The sequence below is a fragment of the Pseudochaenichthys georgianus genome, chromosome 17 (assembly GCF_902827115.2).
Source record: "Pseudochaenichthys georgianus chromosome 17, fPseGeo1.2, whole genome shotgun sequence".
NCBI lineage: Eukaryota > Metazoa > Chordata > Actinopteri > Perciformes > Channichthyidae > Pseudochaenichthys > Pseudochaenichthys georgianus.
In genome coordinates this window covers 37,503,993-37,524,788 of record NC_047519.1, presented here as the reverse complement: position 1 = coordinate 37,524,788, position 20,796 = coordinate 37,503,993, and the positions used below count along the sequence as shown (strand labels likewise).

Here is a 20,796-nt window from a genome sequence, read left to right as displayed (position 1 = left end):
GGCAGAAGCGTCAGCCAATCGAATCATATGCCAGTACAAGCTCTTGCCAATCAAACCGCTGCTTGTGTGTCAGGGGTGGGAGATTCATGTGGTTGGTTGTTGGTCGAGTTTCAGACACACCCGCCGGCAAGCTTCAACGCACACCACTGTGTGGACGGGACGTTACAGTGTAGGGGGCATTTAATATGTTGGTTTATTGTTTTATCTACAGAAGTTAAGATTTACCAGGAGTGGGGTTTGAACCCACGAGGGCTATTGCCCATTGGATCTTAAGTCGAACGCCTTAACCACTCGGCCATCCTGGTGAGGATGAACAGCAAATAGAGCATACAAATAATCCATGGTCAAAGGTCATGAGAAAATATATTAAGGGCATGGATACCTTAACCGTTCAAACTGTGCAAGACACAATGTAGGAAATGGAAACTTAGCGATTAATAATTAAGTGCATATTATTTACAAACTCAACTCTTTTGTATTTACTTGTGTCATTTGCGATGGCCGTTTTTTTTTTTATATATATGTATTTGACAGAGACAGTGCACATTGATTGACATTTCTGTAAATGCGCCAGAGTTAGCCAACAGGATATGTTTGTTGTGTTCAAGGGATCTGCTTCTCCCTTCCAGTGCATTTATTATGTCAATATGTCGCTGTATCTGCAGAATCTAAGAATTTACCAGGAGTGGGGTTCGAACCCACGAGGGCTATTGCCCATTGGATCTTAAGTCCAACACTCTTAAAAAAGAATAATCTAGATGCTTCAGTAATGAACAATTACAGGCCCATATCAAACCTCCCATTTCTAGGTAAAATCATTGAAAAAGTTGTTTTTCAACAGCTGAGTAATTTCTTGCATTTAAATAACTGTTTCGATGTGTTCCAGTCAGGCTTTCGTCCAAACCACAGCACTGAGACTGCTCTTGTAAAGGTCTTTAATGACATCCACTTAAACACAGACAGTGGCAGAACTTCAGTGTTAGTATTATTAGATCTCAGTGCTGCGTTTGACAATGTTGACCACAACATATTACTCGACCGACTGGAAAACTGGGTCGGACTTTCGGAAACAGTTCTAAATTGGTTTGAATCCTACTTAAAGGACAGAAACAACTTTGTTTCTATAGGTAAATACACATCTGATTTGACAAATATGACATGTGGGGTTCCTCAAGGCTCCATCTTGGGGCCTCTTCTCTTTAACATCTACATTCTACCACTGGCTCAGATAATGAAGAACAACAAAATAAGTTACCATAGCTATGCAGATGACACACAAATGTGCGTAACAATTTCACCAGGAGACTATGCTCCATTTCAAACACTGAGTAAGTGCATTGAACAAATCAATGACTGGATGTGTCAGAACTTTCTCCAATTAAACAAAGATAAAACTGAGGTAATGGTTTTTGGAGCCAAGTCAGAATGTATAAAAGTTAGCGCTGAGCTTCAGTGTGCAATGTTCAAACCAACAGATAAAGCCAGGAATCTAGGTGTAGTCATGGACTCTGACCTGAGTTTCAACAGTCACATTAAAACAGTTACTAAATCAGCCTACTATCACCTAAAGAATATATCTAGGATTAAAAGACTAATGTCACAATAGGATTTGGAAAAACTTGTCCGTGCTTTTATCTTCAGTAGACTGGACTACTGCAATGGTGTCTTCACAGGTCTCACTAAAAAATCTATTAGGAAGCTGCAGCTGATTCAGAACGCCGCTGCTCGAGTCCTCACTAACACTAAGAAAGTGGATCCCATCACTCCAGTTCTGAAGTCTTTACACTGGCTTCCTGTGTGTCAAAGAATAGATTTCAAAATATTGCTGCTGGTTTATAAAGCACTGAATGGTTTAGGCCCAAAATACATTACTGACCTCCTGCTAAACTATGAACCATCCAGATCTCTCAGGTCTTCAGGGACTGGTCAGCTTTCTGTCCCCAGAGTCAGAACTAAACATGGAGAAGCAGCGTTCAGTTATTATGCTCCAGACATCTGGAACAAACTCCCAGAAACCTGCAGGTCCGCTGCAACTCTGACTACTTTTAAATCCAGGCTGAAGACTTTTCTTTTTGTCGCTGCTTTTAATTGAACTATTCATATCTTAAACTGCACTTTAACTTTTTGTCCATGTATTTTTTCTTTTAATGTTTATTTTATTAGCTTTTCTTTTTTAATGCTTAATGTCTTTCATTTTTTGTAAAGCACTTTGAATTGCCTTGTGTTGAAAAGTGCTATATTAATAAACTTGCCTTGCCTTAACCACTCCGCCATCCTGGTGAGGATGAATAGGAATTAGAGCATCAAATTGATCTATTGTCAAAGGTCATGAGAAATTATATTAATCGAATGGATACCTTAACCACTCAAACTGTGCAAGACAACATTTAAACAAAATGTTAAAAAGAGCGAGTAATTATTGACAGTTTTTTATATACAAACTCAACTTTTTTTTACTTTGTCATTTGCTTATAATTGCTACCGTATCACCATTTGTTGCCTGCATTGTGGTTCCGTCGCATCGCTTTGCATCCGTTGCTCGCTTCGAAAGTTGAGAAAAGTTCAACTTTTCAAGCGTCAGCCAATCAAATAATATGCCAGTATGAGCACTAATCAAAGCACAGTGTCCGGGGCGGGATATTAATGTTGTTGGTCGAGTGCCAGACTGGCAAGCTTCAACACGACAGAACCGTGTGGACGATTAGTGTTGGTGAAGCAGAAGTTAAGATTTACCAGGAGTGGGGTTTGAACCCACCCCCATTTGTTGTGTTCAAGGGATCTGCTTCTCCCTTATGGCCCGTCCACACACGGCGTGCGTTGAAAGCTTCACCATTCACTTTGAATGGGGTGACATCACTTTTCGTCGAACTGCGGAGCTTTGCTGGCGTGGCTCGCTGCAAAAATTGATTAATGTTCAACTTTTGAAGCCTCGGCAGAAGCGTCAGCCAATCGAATCATATGCCAGTACAAGCTCTAGCCAATCAAACCGCTGCTTGTGTGTCAGGGGTGGGAGATTCGTGTGGTTGGTTGAGTTTCAGACACGCCCACCGGCAAGCTTCAACGGACACCGCTGTGTGGACGGGACATTACAGTGTAGGGGGCATTTAATATGTTGGTTTATTGGTTTATCTACAGAAGTTAAGATTTACCAGGAGTGGGGTTTGAACCCACGAGGGCTATTGCCCATTGGATCTTAAGTCCAACGCCTTAACCACTCGGCCATCCTGGTGAGGATACAAATAATCCATGGTCAAAGGTCATGAGAAAATATATTAAGCTCATGGATACCTTAACCGTTCAAACTGTGCAAGACACAATGTAGGAAATGGAAACTCAGCGATTAATAATTAAGTGCATTTTATTTACAAACTCAATTCTTTTGTTTTTACTTGTGTCATTTGCGATGGCCGTTTTTTTTTTTAATATATTTATTTGACAGGGACAGTGCACATTGATTGACATTTCTGTACATGAGCCAGAGTTAGCCAACAGGATATGTTTGTTGTGTTCAAGGGATCTGCTTCTCTCTTCCAGTGCATTTATTATGTCAATATGTCGCTGTATCTGCAGAAGCTAAGATTTTACCAGGAGTGGGGTTCAAACCCACGAGGGCTATTGCCCATTGGATCTTAAGTCCAACGCCTTAACCACTCGGCCATCCTGGTTAGGATGAACAGGAATTAGAACGCTTGAGTTGTTGCGCTTTATTTTGGACTTTGGTGGACTTGGATCGTTCATGGATGTATAATAAGAATGTGTTCGTTGAGCTAAAGCATAGCATGACTGGGCTTGTGTTCCTGTTTACATGAGACGTCAAACAACGTCATCTTCGTTCTCGGGAGGACTGAAAGTCCGGACCGGATTCTCACCTCGCTGACCTGGCATTTCTCATCTTCGGCAGGACGGAAAACGCGGACGGTATTCCTGTGCTGATTTCTGGATTTCTTCAGCAGGCCCTCTCTACCTCCTGACACCTCCTAATACCTATTTTTCTCCTACTGACTATTCTCCATCCATATGAGGTGCGTGAAGGGTATGAAGTCCAAAATGTGCCTCATCTTGTCTTCCCTAGTAAAGACACAAACTGGGATTCTACTTTGTTTAAGAGCTCTGTAAATTGGAGCACTCTAATCTCCAAGGATCTCATGTCTCTACCTTGTCTTATTCGTCTTTTTAGTCCTTATAACTGGTTGTTTTCGATGAGCTCGTGTTCCTATGGTGGAAAGAGAGTAATAGGCCTATATAATGAATCTATGCAAACAACAACTTGGGTGAAAAGGAAATGTTTCATTGTTATCCTGCTCCTCTTATCAGGAAACGTTCATCCAAACCCTGGACCAGATTTTAATTGTCTGAGTACCCCTGATGATTTTAAAGCAAGGTCGGGTCTTGGTATCATCCACATAAATGTCAGAAGTCTACTTCCTAAAATGGACCACATGAAAATCTGTGCAAAATCCTCTGATTCTGATGTTCTTGTTTTATCTGAAACTTGGCTAAAGAAATCTATCACGGACAAAGACATTGCAATTAAGGGTTACAATGTGTTTCGTTGTGACCGTCCCAGAAAAGGTGGTGGTGTTGCAATTTATGTAAAAACAAAATGTCATGCTACCATCCAATTAGGGGTGGGCGATATTGAAAAATATGTTATCACGATATTTTCAGGCAGTATCACGATAGACGATATATATCACGATATTTTTTCATGTCGGTTATTATGGTTATTTTTCAAGTTACTTAACAGTACAAGCACCTACAAGGTAACAGAAACTAAAACAAAAAGGAGTAACAGACCAAAATAGCATTTCAATGATGTTCACTGCTCACTTGTTCATTCAGGGTTTCATTTCTGAAATAAAACCCTGAATGAACAAGTGAGCAGTGAACATCAATAAACATGAAAAGGAGGGTAAAACATAACTAAGTAAAACATCAATGAGGAAAAGTCAGTGCCAAACAATTAAAATGTAAACTTTAGAGTAGACTTGAAGTGTAATAAAAGACTTTAGCATAACTGAAGGGAAAAACATAAAACGCCACAGCGTCAGTTATGTCTTTCCACCGTTTGCTAGTCATTTCATAAGGAGCCCCTTTATGGAATGCCTGCCCTATGGTTGCTCGCTGCAAAGAAAGGGGGCGGGGACTTTGGGAGCGTGTCAAACAACTCGGACTGGACGAAAGCAGAGGTGCGCTGACATTGTGAAATCGATCGGGCTTGATATATGGTGAAATTAAAATCAGTAGGTGAAGCTGGGGGAGCGGGAGGGGAAGAGGCTCTCCGTCCGCTGTCATAGCCCCCTGCGCCGCGCACGGAGAGCCTCTTCCACTCCCGCTATTTTTTTTTTTTTATCACGATAGGACGATATCTCTGAAAAAGCATATCGTGGAGACCTAATATCGTCACGACGATATATATCGTCATATCGCCCACCCCTACATCCAATCATCTTTGTCTCTTAGCAGACAATTTGAACTACTTGCGCTGAAATTGGAACTTCTTAAGGGTCAGTTCATCACTGTTGTAGGGTTGCTATAGACCCCCTTCAGCAAGCATTGAGGCTTTATCATCATTGAGTCATCAGTTATCTTGCTTGGATTTTAATGAGATTTTAATTGCTGGAGACTAATTGGGACTGGTTGTCCTCTGTCTCCGATAGTTTTAAATCAACCTGTGACTCTTTTAATCTTACGCAATTTATCAATAGCCCAACTCGTCCTCATCTTAAACACCAAGATAAATCGTCTCTTATCGACTTATTTTTAACAAATGCGCCTCATAAGTTTTTGGATATTGGTATTTTTGTAAATGATATGAGTGACCATTGCGCTATAGCTACAATCAGGCAAGCTAAGCTTCCAAAAACAAGACCACAAATAGTTTTTAAACGTGACTTTAAACATTTTTGTGAGCAAGCATTTTTTCATGACCTGTGGGATTTTGATTGGAACAAGATCTCTCTCATTAGTGATGTTGAACTGGCATGGGATTATTTTCATGAGGCTTTTACTAGAATTATAAACAAACATGCTCCTTTCCGCAAATGTAGGGTGAAAGGGCTAAAAAAATCAATGGTTTATTGCTCAACTGGCCAGCATTCTAAAAGAACGGGATATTGCCTGGTCAAGGGCCAGAAAATCGAAATCCCAAGTGGACTGGATTGTTTTTAGACAGCTCCGAAATCAATTCACCTTCCTAGTTAAAAAGGCTAAATCTGAGTACTACATTTCTAATACTACTAGTAACTTAAATGATCCAAGGACATTTTTGGAAGGTAATAAAAAACTCATTTGGAACAGAAACTAAAAATGAATTACCAACCTGCATTGTTAAAGACTCGCAAACCCTCACTGACAAATCGGCCATTCTCAACTGCTTTAATGAACATTTTATTTCATCTGGTTCTTTGTTTGAGTCCCTACATTCGGGCCCTGGACAGAACATTGATTCCTCACCACCTTCATCCCATCACATGGCTCAGCCATTCAATTTGACTTTTATCGAGGTGATAGAGGTCCATAAAGCATTGCAGAATCTGGATCCACACAAATCGGCAGGTCCGGACAAACTTCCTCCTCATTTTCTTAAATTAGCAGCCGACTTTATAGCTGAGCCGCTTACTTATCTTTTTAATTTAACTCTTTCCAAGAATGAGATTCCTAACATATGGAAATCTGCATATGTTCTTCCTTTACTGAAAGGAGGGGATCCCTCATCTGTTAATAATTATAGGCCAATTTCAAAATTATGTGTTATAGCGAAGGTCCTCGAAAAGCTTCTCAGTGAACAACTTAAATTATACTTGGACACAAATAATATTTTGTCAGAACACCAATCCGGTTTTAGAAAACAACACAGCACAACAACTGCTGCTATTAAAGTGGTGAACAACATAATTGAGGCATTGGACTGTAAAAAGTATTGTGCAGCTCTATTTATTGATTTGTCAAAGGCATTTGACACAGTTGATCATATCATCCTGACGGAAAGACTTCACAGTATCGGCTTATCTAGGCATACTGTAGGTTGGTTTTTAAATTATTTATCAGCGAGAACCCAATGCGTCCAATTTTCTGGGTCCTTTTCTTCCTTCCTCCCGATAGCAAAAGGTGTGCCACAAGGTTCCATATTAGGACGCATTCTTTTTACCATATATGTAAATAATCTATGTAATAATTTCTTACCATTTTTATGCAGATGACACTGTTATTTATTGTTCCTCCGCTTCTATAGAGCAAAGTCTAGATTTCCTCCAGTCTGCCTTTGATGTCATACAAACCCATTTATATCAACTAAAGTTGGTATTAAATGCTGAAAAATCCAAAGTAATGATATTTTCGAATGGCAAAAAGTTACCATCTATTCTACCCAATATTTGTACTGCACAAGGGACTGACATTGAGAGGGTCACTACTTACAAATATCTGGGATTTCTTATTGAACAGAACTTGTCTTTCAAGTTACACACGGAAAATGTTGTTTCAAAGCTAAAAATAAAATTAGGTTTCTTTTACAGGAATAAATCCTGTTTCTCTTTTCAGACAAGGAAACATCTGATATCTGCAACGTTTTTACCTGTATTAGATTATGGTGAGCTGCTATACATGAATGCCTCTGACCAATGCCTAAAGAGCTTGGATACTGTGTACCATTGTGCCTTACGATTTATCACTGGATGTGGATATCGAGTACACCATTGCACTTTATATGCTGCTGCTAATTGGCCATCTTTGTCTGCTCGCAGACTTTCCCATTGGTTGGGTTTTATTTATAAATCTCTGCTTGGGTTGGTTCCCTCCTACATTTGCACATATGTGTCAAAGAGAAAGTCCATATGGCCTGCGCTCCCAAGATTTTATTCAGATGCTGGTTCCTACAGTGAGAACAAAACTGGGGAAAACAGCTTTTAGATATGCTGCCCCCACAGCTTGGAACAATGTACAGAAGGAGCTGAAACTCTCAGATTTAGTCACTATGGGGGAATTCAGGTCCATCTTAAAGGACAGAGAACACGACACCATTGGTCGATGTGAGTGCTCGTATATCCTGAAATCGTTTTAAATGTTGCCAGTTTTTGAATGATTTTAATAGTGTGTTTTGCTTCGCATATTGACTGGCTAATGTGCCATTTTATTTGTGTTTTACAGCTGTATTTGTCTGCCTTTCATGTCTGTGTTTTATATGTTGTAACATTGTACATGCTGCCCTTCTTGGCCAGGTCACTCTTGGAAAAGAGATTTTAATCTCAATGAGTTTTTTACCTGGTTAAATAAAGGATATATATAGAGCATACAAATAATCCATGGTCAAAGGTCATAAGAAAATATATTAAGCTCATGGATACCTTAACCGTTCAAACTGTGCAAGACAAAATGTAGGAAATGGAAACTTAGCGATTAATAATTAAGTGCATTTTATTTACAAACTCAACTCTTTTGTTTTTACTTGTGTCATTTGCGATGGCCATTTGCTGTGTTCAAGGGATCTGCTTCTCCCTTACGGCCCGTCCACACACGGCGTACACGAGGGCTATTGCCCATTGGATCTTAAGTCCAACGCCTTAACCACTCGGCCATCCTGGTGAGGATGAACAGGAATTAGAGCATCAAATTGATTTATTGTCAAAGGTCATGAGAAATTATATTAATCGAATGGATACCTTAACCACTCAAACTGTGCAAGACACAATGTAAACAAAATGTAAAAAAGAGCGAGTAATTATTGACAGTTTTTTATATACAAACTCAACTTTACTTTGTCATTTGCTTATAATTGCTACCGTATCACCGTTTGTTGGGTTTAAGGGACCTGCTTCTCCCTTACGGTACGTTCACACGGTTCCGTTGCGTGCTTCAATGGAGACGCCTCCCATTCACTTTGAGTGGGGTGACGTCAAGCTTTGCCGAACTGCATTGTGGTTCCGTCGCATCGCTTTGCCTCCGTTGCTCGCTTCGAAAGTTGAGAAAAGTTCAACTTTTCAAGCGTCAGCCAATCAAATAATATGCCAGTATGAGCACTAGCCAATCAAAGCACATGCTTGTGTGTCCGGGGCGGGATATTAATGTTGTTGGTCGAAATGGAAACTTAGCGATTAATAATTAAGTGCATTTTATTTACAAACTCAACTCTTTTGTTTTTACTTGTGTCATTTGCGATGGCCATTTGTTGTGTTCAAGGGATCTGCTTCTCCCTTATGGCCCGTCCACACACGGCGTGCGTTGAAAGCTTCACCATTCACTTTGAATGGGGTGACATCACTTTTCGTCGAACTGCGGAGCTTTGCTGGCGTGGCTCGCGGCAAAAGCTGAGACATGTTCAACTTTTGAAGCCTCGGCAGAAGCGTGAGCCAATCTAATCATATGCCAGTACAAGCTCTTGCCAATCAAACCGCTGCTTGTGTGTCAGGGGTGGGAGATTCATGTGGTTGGTTGTTGGTTGAGTTTCAGACACGCCCGCCGGCAAGCTTCAACGCACGCCGCTGTGTGGACGGGACGTTACAGTGTAGGGGGCATTTAATATGTTGGTTTATTGGTTTATCTACAGAAGTTAAGATTTACCAGGAGTGGGGTTTGAACCCACGAGGGCTATTGCCCATTGGAACTTAAGTCCAACGCCTTAACCACTCGGCCATCCTGGTGAGGATGATCAGCAAATAGAGCCTACAAATAATCCATGGTCAAAGGTCATGAGAAAATATATTAAGTTCATGGATACCTTAACCACTCAAAACTGTGGGTTTAAGGGACCTGCTTCTCCCTTACGGGACGTTCACACGGTTCTGTTGCGTGCTTCAATGGAGACGCCTCCCATTCACTTTGAGTGGGGTGACGTCAAGCTTTGTCGAACTGTATTGTGGTTCCGTCGCATCGCTTTGCCTCCGATGCTCGCTTCGAAAGTTGAGAAAAGTTCAACTTTTCAAGTGTCAGCCAATCAAATAATATGCCAGTATGAGCACCAGCCAATCAAAGCACATGCTTGTGTGTCCGGGGCGGGATATTAATGTTGTTGGTCGAGTGCCAGACTGGCAAGCTTCAACACTACAGAACCGTGTGGACGATTAGTGTTGGTGAAGCAGAAGTTAAGATTTACCAGGAGTGGGGTTTGAACCCACGAGGGCTATTGCCCATTGGATCTTAAGTCCAACGCCTTAACCACTCGGCCATCCTGGTGATATTCTTCTCTGTGTTTATGTCATTCTATGAATCAACTAATCATAACAGTATCTGGAGTTTACAACTGCCTTATTGTAGGTGGAGTTCCTTCAGTACAAAAAGCCCTGCTGCATCTGAAGGCAGCGTGTATGAGGAGAGAGGAACGCACTAAATATATCTTGTATCTGTTCACTATTGCTAAACGTATAGTTCCCTTGATAATCCTACCATGAAGGACTGTGTTGTGTGCATGCATCCCATCATGTCCCATGTTGACGACACTGTTCACATTCATTCAAACTTTTCCTGAGATAACAGAGAGCTGGGAGCTGAGAACTAATTACGGTCTGTCTCGTTATTGTTTGAGCTATTCCTTTAACAGGTAACATGTGTTCAAGGAATGTAGACAGCGACAGTAATATACCTGCAGGATTCTTGCTTTTTGAAGTTTGTATTCACGATGCAATGCACTTACTGTGAGACGCGTTGTATAAAAGAGTGAGCTGCGTGAAATGGAATGTGCTTGTTACGAACACAAGCTGTTGGAAAAGATATTTGCTCACTGCTGCTGGAACGAAGAAACATGAAGGAAGTGGCATTTAAGCAGCTTCCACTGTGTTTGCGCTCTGTAAGGCTTTCTGATACTTGCTCCCTCTGTGTGTGTGTGTGTGTGTGTGTGTGTGTGTGTGTGTGTGTGTGTGTGTGTGTGTGTGTGTGTGTGTGTGTGTGTGTGTGTGTGTGTGTGTGTGTGTGTGTGTGTGTGTGTGTGTGTGTGTGTGTGTGTGTGTGTGTGTGTGCGCATGCGCGTGTGTGTGTGTGTGTGTGTGTGTGTGTGTGTGTGTGTGTGTGTGTGTGTGTGTGTGTGTGTGTGTGTGTGTGGGCTCAGTAGGATGTCAGCCGCCTCCTCCTTCAGAATCTGCCCATATGGTGTTTAAGCTTAGTGTCATCATTGGCCTGACAAAGTATTTTCCTATGCGTTGCACACACACACACACACACACACACACACACACACACGCACACACACACACACACACACACGCACACACACACACACACACACACATACATACCATGTATACATCACTTCAGGGGACATTACATTGACTTACATGTATTTCCTGGAGACTTATCCTAACCTTAACCATAACCAACACATGCCTAACCCTAACCAAGTCTTCACCCTAAAATTAATGACCCCCCTTATGGGGACCTCCATTTTGTCCCCATAAGGGAGGCGAGTCCCCACACGTGACTGTGTAAACAGATTTAGGTCCCCACAAGTATCGTAATGCTAGGCCACACACACACATACACACACACACACACACACACACACACACACACACACACAGTCACACACACACACACACACACACAGTCACACACACACACAGTCACACATACACACACACACACAGTCACACACACACACACACACACACACACACACACACACACACACACACACAGTCACACACACACACACACACACACACACACACACACACACACACACACACACACACACACACACACACACACACATACACACTACCTTTTTCAGTTAATTCTCACCAGCAGCCAATTCAGTCTAACTACAGTTTATCTGTCCGAGCACATTACATTCCTACCAGCATATATACATTCTGTAAAAGCTGCATTGTATAATATGCATTAGTCAGCTGCTATATGCATTCTGCTTTATTCGTCACGAGCTAACACTTTCTCTTCCTCCTAAACTGAAGTTATTAAAACATATTTGCACTGTCTGGACACCTCAATATCTGTCATGTTTCTGAACTTATGATCTGTAATGAAGGGTTTACTTTGTATATTTGTCATTATAAACATAATACAATATCTTAATCTACTGTGATATGGTTGAACTTTAAGTAATTTAGTTTGGAGTCATGTTGTAATTGTTACAACAAGGATATTCTGATATTGTGTGTCACAAGTTGGATGTGTCCACCTCCTGTATAGCATTCGATGGAAAATGTAGGTATGGGTTGAAGCACACGGTACAGAATTATAAATATGTGTTTAATTATTTCTTAACAGTGCGAGGCTGCTTTCTTATAAATATGATGTCCTGACTTTTCCTTTGTTTTTACAGATTTTAACCTGTTTGGGTCTGTGCTGCTTTGATAAGTGCATGTTTTCCTTTTACAAAATGTGTAGTTACATATACTCATATCAAATCATGATGCCACGGTGGGTCACACATCAGTGATTTAAAATCATCTGGAAAGTTCCTATAGTATGATTTATATCCCATTACAGCTTCAAAATCTAATTAAAGGTTTTCGCTTTGGTTCAATGAATTTCCTTCAGTAACAGAATGGTGTGCTTTCAGCTGAAAGGTCAACCGATTCAATTCCCTTTCCTGCATCTCACCAAAACTCATTTCATGTCCTGCTTGGTGAATGGAAATCTAATACATGTGTGATGTCTCCCTCTCCCCCTTTAGGAGCTGGAGGGTGGTCTCCTCTCTCCTCAGACGGCTATCAGTGGCTGGAGGTCGACCTCGGAGAGCGCACCACGATCAGCGCCGTGGCAACGCAGGGACGCTACGGCAGCTCTGATTGGCTGACGTCGTACCTGCTGATGTTCAGCGACACGGGACACAACTGGCAGCAGTACAGACAGGAGGACAGCATCGGGGTGAGTGGGGCTGCACAGCTAGGATAGGAAGAATATTGTTCTGCTTTATGTATTGACTTAGTTTGTGTGCTTTGTTCAACATTCATTTACATACAGTATAAGTCGAACAAGACAATAAAACATTCCTTATTGTTAGCCATACAGTAAATATGAAAGATCTTTTTTACATTGAAAAAAACAAAAATAATGACCTAAATAAACTCAATAAATAACAAAGAAATACATACTTTATTTCTAATACATTAGAAATAAATCAAAAGTCATATAAATGATAACTTCGGTATTAAAATGAATAATAATCATGTGAATGGGATTATAATATTTTTTTAAATACTAACTTATTGCTGGTTTCATATATGGGGCTAGGATAGGACCTTATAATGTCAACATAATACTTCCCCTTGCTCATTTTATAGCCAATCATTCTTCCCCAACGGCAGAATTATAGAGCTATTCAAAAGTAAGGTCCCATGTTCATGGCCATTTCTACTGATCATATTTCCATTGTTGAGGTCGACTAGAATAGATTTATATTGTGCAATTTTCCAAACTCACATTGGTTTCTCACAGCATCTCTGTGTAGTATGTGTATTCACTCTCTGTCCTAAACGGCTTGTTGGAGCTCCTGCCCCCCCCCCCCCCTCCCTATGAGCCCAGTGGCCCGAACACACACACACACCTGCAGCCTGACTGGGAGTTTGTGTGTGTGCACAGGCTGAGTTCCGCGGTGTCTCGCTGTCTCGCCGACCCCACACCAGTGAGCCAGCTCGCAACGTCCCGCCGAGTGTGTGTGTGTGAGGAAGTCCGCGGATTGGTCCAAACGTAACGGCTCCGCGGACGTAACTATACCTGAAATACGTCACTATACCCAAGAAGTAAACAATGGAAAAAGAGAAATGTCGAACGATGCGTTCTGGGGCAGCAGACAGGTCTTCTACAGGGTGCACTTTGAGGGTTTGTGACTCTGCAGACCGTTCACATGCAGAACAAGCTTCCTACCACACAAGGGGACGGGTGATAACCGGAACAGCATGACATGGGACCTTTAAGATCAGGGTTATTTTAAAGAGTTTCTATCGGTTTTAGTGACAACATATTTGTATTGCGCTTTCATGTTTAAATAATCAGAGCACTGCTTTCACTTCCGTGCTGGGTTATAATCCTGCTTATCTACAAAGTAGAGCTGCACCATCTTATCAACACATTAAGAGTAGGGCTGCAGGATTTGTCAACGAAACAACGGTCACCCTAATAACAGTGCAATCAATGTTGTATCTTTGTGAACAATCATCGCATTGGGGAAAAGTGAAAGGTGATGACATCACATATTCATATCTCATCCTTCCAGACACATACCTTCACTCTTATGGCTACACATCGGTTCCTTTATCTCGCATTGGCTCCATCCTCCCTCAGGGATCTACAGGCATCATCGTATGGTGTAATCCCGTGAAGCGAAGTAGTGTGGAGCCGTGCTCTGCGGCTCTGCAGACACCCTGAGTCATCATGACTTTACCTCTTCATCTATAATGTATGAAGCCACTGAGGCTCTGCTGACTCTGCAGGCCTGTTGACAAACCCCCTCCCATCGCCAACACACAGGCCGTCAAGTGGCACCATTACGTTTCAGTCTGTCTGCTTCTCTGTCTCACCTTCGTCTCTCTTCCTCTAGACTTGAAGAGGGAGTTATAACATGTTGATTTCGTCCATAATGTAGGGTCAAATGTTAAAGAACGCCATCGAATACTGTCTGCCACAGAGGGTGTTTCAGTTCAACGCCCAACCCTTTCATCTCTTGATGGGGAACACTTTCATTATAATTATAAGGCAGTGGCGAACCGTGTCTATCACAACTGGACCTTCTGTAGACACACACACAGCATGAATTGCTTCATCGCATTCATCTCTAGATCCTCTGCCTCGAGCCGGTTAACTAGCGGGCCTTCTAGAGCACCCTGGAACCGAGGGAAACTCTGAAAGAACACGCCCATTGGCTACAAATCAATATATGATTGGTTGATCAAACTGTCAGTCCAAACGTACGCTCTCATTCAGTGCAACGGCCAGGGCATTCGATCAAGGAAGTAGAATACCTTGGTTAAAGGGAAAGATCTGATTGGTTGCTTTCTTTTCTAACACAAACCCACTGAAATGCGTAGTGCATGGTCCGAGAAGGACAAACAAATCAACGTAACACTAATATTACAGATCAACAACACAGATACGATTCTCATTTATTCATTTTATTTATATACATTTTATTACATTTTATTTATATAATTAAATCGATGTTGTGTTTGTTTTATCTGAGTGTTCCAGGGTATTCTCTGAATACCTTGAAGGCCCTGACGGTTCGCCACTGTTATAAGGACATGTAATAGTATTGCTTGTACGTACATTGTATATAGGATGTTGAGTTAGATTAGTAGTGGTGTACTGTGCAGTATTAGTAGTGGTAACTTATGTCAGTCCTTAGTGAAAGTCTAGACAAGGCATAACATTAAAGGGTGAAAAAGATAATTTGACCATAAAGTTTGGGCTAAAAGTTAAGATGGTTATATATTTGTATCAAATACTTACAACTCTTTCAACACTAGATGTACACAAACAGAAACAGTTGTGTCAGGGTGCTTCATGCATTAGTAGACAGTTTCCGTCTTGTTTTGTTTCCCATTGATCGAGAGTAACAGCATGGCCAAAATGAAGGAATAGAAGCGAGTGCCTGGAGAGGTGATTAATGAAGAAACCGGTCCGAGGGACAGCAGAGGCGGCGAGGCGTCACCTCCTACCTCCTGATGAACAGAAAACGCCTCTTCAGTGTTTTCCTGACGCACAAGTGTCGTGTTGGACTTTTATCTGGATCACCGTGGTGCTTGGTATGCATCCGGGAAGACTAGGACGCTTGTTTAATGATGAATCCGGTCAGCACGCTGGGAAAAAGAGAGATTTCTTGAAATAAGTTGGGATATTTAGAAAAATTAGATCCTGTAATTAACTGGAAACACTTATTTTGAACTATATTTACAAGAATAAGGACATTTTGTTACAGAAAAAGCTACAAATGCTCAACATTTGTCTGATTTCTGATGTTAGTGATTTTCAATAACATTAAAACAAATGTTTCATCTGAGATACAACTAAAAAACAAGACCCGATGTCTCACTGCATTGCTCTCGTCACCTCACGCCTAGACTACTGCAACTCCCTCCTGGCTGGTCTACCTGCATGTGCCATCCGACCTCTGCAGCTCATCCAGAATGCAGCGGCTCGTCTGGTCTTCAACCTTCCTAGATTCTCCCACACCACTCCGCTCCTCCGCTCCCTCCACTGGCTTCCGGTAACTGCTAGAATCCACTTCAAGACACTGGTACTTGTGTACCATGCTGCGAATGGATCTGGCCCTTCCTACATCCAGGACATGGTTAAACCGTACACCCCAGCACGTGCACAGCCAAACGACTCGCTGCACCCTCGCTGCGAGGGGGACCCAAGTTCCCATCAGCAGAAACACGTGGGTTTGCTATCCTGGCTCCTAAATGGTGGAATGAGCTCCCATTGACATCAGGACAGCAGAAAGCTTACACACCTTCCGGCGCAGACTGAAAGCTCATCTCTTTCGACTCCACTTCGAGCGATAGAACTATTAACAAAGCACTTATATACTAATAAAGTACTGGCTTATCTAAAGCCAGTTGAGTAGCACTTGAAATGTTTGGCTCTATGAAACCTGATGTTCTTTATGATTCTGTTTTCTTCAAGTTGTGTCTTCTTGGTCGAACGCACTTATTGTGAGTCGCTTTGGATAAAAGCGTCAGCTAAATGCAATGTGATCTGATTGGACGTGTATCTGTGGTAACCGTCTGTGGTACAGAGAGGAGCTGTTAGGAAAGCAGCTAATCTCAGCCCTGCCTTCTCTCAGCTCAGAAACATGTTGATCTGACACTAAACTGAGTTCTCAATCCCAGTCCCAGGAACGTTGACAGAGCATTCGGATACACGTCTTCTGGGTTCCTACGTTAAGCTTTGAGGCCTGAAGGCCGGGGGGGAAATGCTGTTTCCTCTTTTCCCCTCAGAAGCCTGTGGGTGCTGGGAATAAAGCAGTCCATCTCTTCTTTAATCTCTCCTCTCTCCTGCGGCGCTGGGAATGAGAAACCAGCTGGTGATCCGTTTCACTTTTACCTCGTTCTCGTACTCTGCCTTTTATTTCCTCCTCTCACTTTTTATGCTGCTCATCTCTCTCTTATTCTCGCTATTTGATATCCTTATGCTTTTATTTATTTAACTTTCTACTCCATCTCCTTCATTATTTATCCTATTCGTGGTTCATCTCTCGTCATGTCTTCTTTTCTCCCGGCCCATCAAAGGCTTGAAGAATTCGCGTTATCTTTTCTCATTTCCTTTTTCATTATGCTGGCTGGAATGGGCTTCCATAACTCGCTCCTTTGAGCCACCAGGTGATACATCATTGAGTGAATATAGTTAAATGTTTCACATCGCAGAAGCTCCTTTGTGTTTTGTCTACAAATCACCACCGCCAGGAGACGTTTAACTTTCCTTTGAGAGACTTATTAAATCAAATGAGACCGATTGGTTGAGTTAAAACCCCAGCTGGGTGGCTCATGACTTTGAGGAGACAAAACCTTCACTGTCTTTCAGTCCTGGTCGTTCGCAGCAGCTTTTAAAACACAGCCTTTAAGTGTTTGGATTGACCTACGTTTAGCTGCTCTCGACAAAGGTCTCCTGTGGCCATGTGAGGACTGACTGCTGTTGGTCAGGGCTGTTGGTGGAAGTAGCATAGTTCAAACCACATGACATCTGGGGCGGGTGGCGCAGTGGTCTGTGCGTCTGATCATCAGATCAAGGGGGGTGCTGGTTCGAAACCCGCTCCTGCCCCACTGCGTCAGGCCGTTGTGTCCTCGGGCAAGACACTTCACCCGGATTTGCTCCTGTGGGTACTGTCCACAGTACATGTATAATACCAATGTGTACTTGTAAAAGCGCCTCGATGACCTCGAGGCGTGAAGATGGCCGGTGTGGCGCAGTGCGCTGTGCAATGATCATCAGATCAAGGGGTGAAACCCGCCGCTGCTGCGTCTGTAAAGCCGTCGTGTCCTTGGGCAAGACACTTCACCTGAACTTGCTCCTGTGGGTATTGTCCACAGTGACCATTGCATGTATAAAAAATGATGTGTAATGTGTATCTGTAAAGCGCTTTGAGCATCTGGAAAAGCGCTATAATAAATGTAAGGAATTATTATTATTATTATTTTCTCTTAGGGAAGAGGTCAGGGTTGCTTTAGTCTGCATAGTGAGTTGTGCAAGCTATGCAACAATTACTTAAGCAACCAATACCCTAAATAAGGATATGTTTGCATACAAGATGGGAGCTTTGAAGAAAAGATCACAAGGTACAAAGTATATACATTATTCTCAAACACGTTATCATGCAAACACTCTCACGCTAACGCAAATGTGTTTCCACTCTGAGCAATTGTTGTTATAATTATGTATTTACATTAGGGAATTATAAAATAGCTATTTCCGCATGTAAACATTTAAATTGTGAGAGAAAACTAGGTAAAATGTGGATATGAAAAGTCAAGATCAGTTCACCTTGCACCTTATGCGTTTCTTTAGTTGATGTTTGTTTGGCTAGGCGTTCATCAAAGGAAGCATTTTGAGATGTTTGAGAACACTGTCTACACTTCTCTCCAAAGCAAGTGATACAAAGGATGTACACTCGGTTCATATTCACAAAGTAAGGATTGAGCACATGCAGACAAATCTAAATCTCCATCTCCATCCCACCACCAATGAACCCACAGGTTACAGGACTGTTGGGGGATTCTTCCCTGGTCCATGTTGCACACTTCCTCCGGGAGTCATGGAAATCTGCCCTGATCCGACTTAAAGACAAACAAAAAAATATAATTCCTGGGGGAAGAAAGGGTTTTGTCTTAATCAAACACCGCTGTGGTTCATTTGAGACGACCAGTATATGACACAGCTTGCTGAATACACACTTAAAGGTCCCCTAGTATACTGTTTCTCATCATATATTACAGCTCTCAGATAAATACAGAGCCTGTCTCTGATTGGCTCCAAACACCAAACAGATCAGTGCAGCATTACCCATAATCCCCTCTGTTTCAGCCCTGTTTCAAAAGTGCTGATTCTCAGTCTGTTACTTTAGATCAGTGTTTCTCAAACGTGTTCATACCAAGGACACTTAACCAATAAAAAAACACTCGCGGACCACCTAACTCCACAAATATCCCAAACACATCGTTTTTCTAGAACAGATTATAAATCGCCTGAAAATGGTACAAACAAATGGCAACGTGTGTGACGAAGGTGTTGCCCTGGGCTTTATCATGCAATAGAAAGTGAAACTTAAGCTCGTTCCATTGCGGAGATATTCCCGCCAGAGTGCGGAAAACTTAAATGTATTTATTTATTTCAAATGTGAAATGTTACCAATATACTCACGGACCACAAGGGGGCGCTCACGGACCACCAGTGGTCCGCGGACCACACTTTGAGAAGCACTGCTTTAGATGAAAGTAAGGAGCCCCTCCCCACGCCCCTCTGAGAGAGGTTTGGTTAGAAAGAACTCAATGGTGCTCTAGGAGGAGATTCAGGTGATAGGGGGGGGGGGGGGGGGGTTACCTTGATTGCTGATTGGCTAATGGTTACTCAAGACAACACATCGTTATGACATCATAAAGTGGCCAAAATCTGATCAGCTCATTTTCAGACAGGTTTTTATAGAAATGGATCAAAAGAGAGAGAATCTTTGTTCCTGAAACTTTAAGAGTCTCTTTCCACAGAGGGGACACATGTTGATGTAGAAGAGACATGGAAAAGAGGGGACACATGTTGATGTAGAAGAGACATGGAAAAGAGGGGACACATGTTGATGTAGAAGAGACATGGAGAAGAGGGGACACATGTTGATGTAGAAGAGACATGAAGAAGAGGGGACACATGTTGATGTAGAAGAGACATGAAGAAGAGGGGACACATGTTGATGTAGAAGAGACATGAGAAGAGGGGACACATGTTGATGTAGAAGAGACATGGAGAAGAGGGGACACATGTTGATGTAGAAGAGACATGAAGAAGAGGGGACACATGTTGATGTAGAAGAGACATGGAAGAAGAGGGGACACATGTTGATGTAGAAGAGACATGAAGAAGAGGGGACACATGTTGATGTAGAAGAGACATGAAGAAGAGGGGACACATGTTGATGTAGAAGAGACATGGAGAAGAGGGGACACATGTTGATGTAGAAGAGACATGAAGAAGAGGGGACACATGTTGATGTAGAAGAGACATGGAAGAAGAGGGGACACATGTTGATGTAGAAGAGACATGGAGAAGAGGGGACACATGTTGATGTAGAAGAGACATGGAAGAAGAGGGGACACATGTTGATGTAGAAGAGACATGTAAGAAGAGGGGACACATGTTGATGTAGAAGAGACATGGAGAAGAGGGGACACATGTTGATGTAGAAGAGACATGAAGAAGAGGGGACACATGTTGATGTAGAAGAGACATGAAGAAGAGGGGACACATGTTGATGTAGAAGAGACATGAAGAAGAGGGGACACATGTTGATGTAGAAGAGACATGAAGAAGAGGGGACACATGTTGATGTAGAAGAGACATGAAGAAGAGGGGACACATGTTGATGTAGAAGAGACATGGAGAAGAGGGGACACATGTTGATGTAGAAGAGACATGAAGAAGAGGGGACACATGTTGATGTAGAAGAGACATGGAGAAGAGGGGACACATGTTGATGTAGAAGAGACATGGAAGAAGAGGGGACACATGTTGATGTAGAAGAGACATGGAAGAAGAGGGGACACATGTTGATGTAGAAGAGACATGAAGAAGAGGGGACACATGTTGATGTAGAAGAGACATGAAGAAGAGGGGGACACATGTTGATGAGAAGAGACATGA

The 20,796-nt window shown here is 42.1% G+C and overlaps 1 protein-coding gene and 5 non-coding genes across 8 annotated transcripts in view; 1 reads left to right on the top strand and 5 right to left on the bottom strand.

Moving 5' to 3' along the window:
• LOC117462411 (contactin-associated protein-like 4) overlaps positions 1–20,796 on the top strand; it is a 230,164-nt gene that overhangs the window by 95,371 nt on the left and 113,997 nt on the right. For all 3 annotated transcript variants that reach the window (XM_071206241.1, XM_034104634.2, XM_034104633.2), the window contains exon 2: positions 12,626–12,819. In XM_071206241.1, coding sequence (XP_071062342.1) covers positions 12,626–12,819 — 194 coding nt within the window. The remainder of the gene's footprint in view (positions 1–12,625; positions 12,820–20,796) is intronic.
• trnal-uaa (transfer RNA leucine (anticodon UAA)) lies at positions 223–305 on the bottom strand. The gene has a single exon. It is a non-coding gene; the product is annotated as a tRNA-Leu (tRNA).
• On the bottom strand, positions 3,147–3,229 carry trnal-uaa (transfer RNA leucine (anticodon UAA)). The gene has a single exon. It is a non-coding gene; the product is annotated as a tRNA-Leu (tRNA).
• trnal-uaa (transfer RNA leucine (anticodon UAA)) lies at positions 3,583–3,665 on the bottom strand. The gene has a single exon. It is a non-coding gene; the product is annotated as a tRNA-Leu (tRNA).
• On the bottom strand, positions 9,556–9,638 carry trnal-uaa (transfer RNA leucine (anticodon UAA)). Its single transcript has one exon. It is a non-coding gene; the product is annotated as a tRNA-Leu (tRNA).
• trnal-uaa (transfer RNA leucine (anticodon UAA)) lies at positions 10,088–10,170 on the bottom strand. Its single transcript has one exon. It is a non-coding gene; the product is annotated as a tRNA-Leu (tRNA).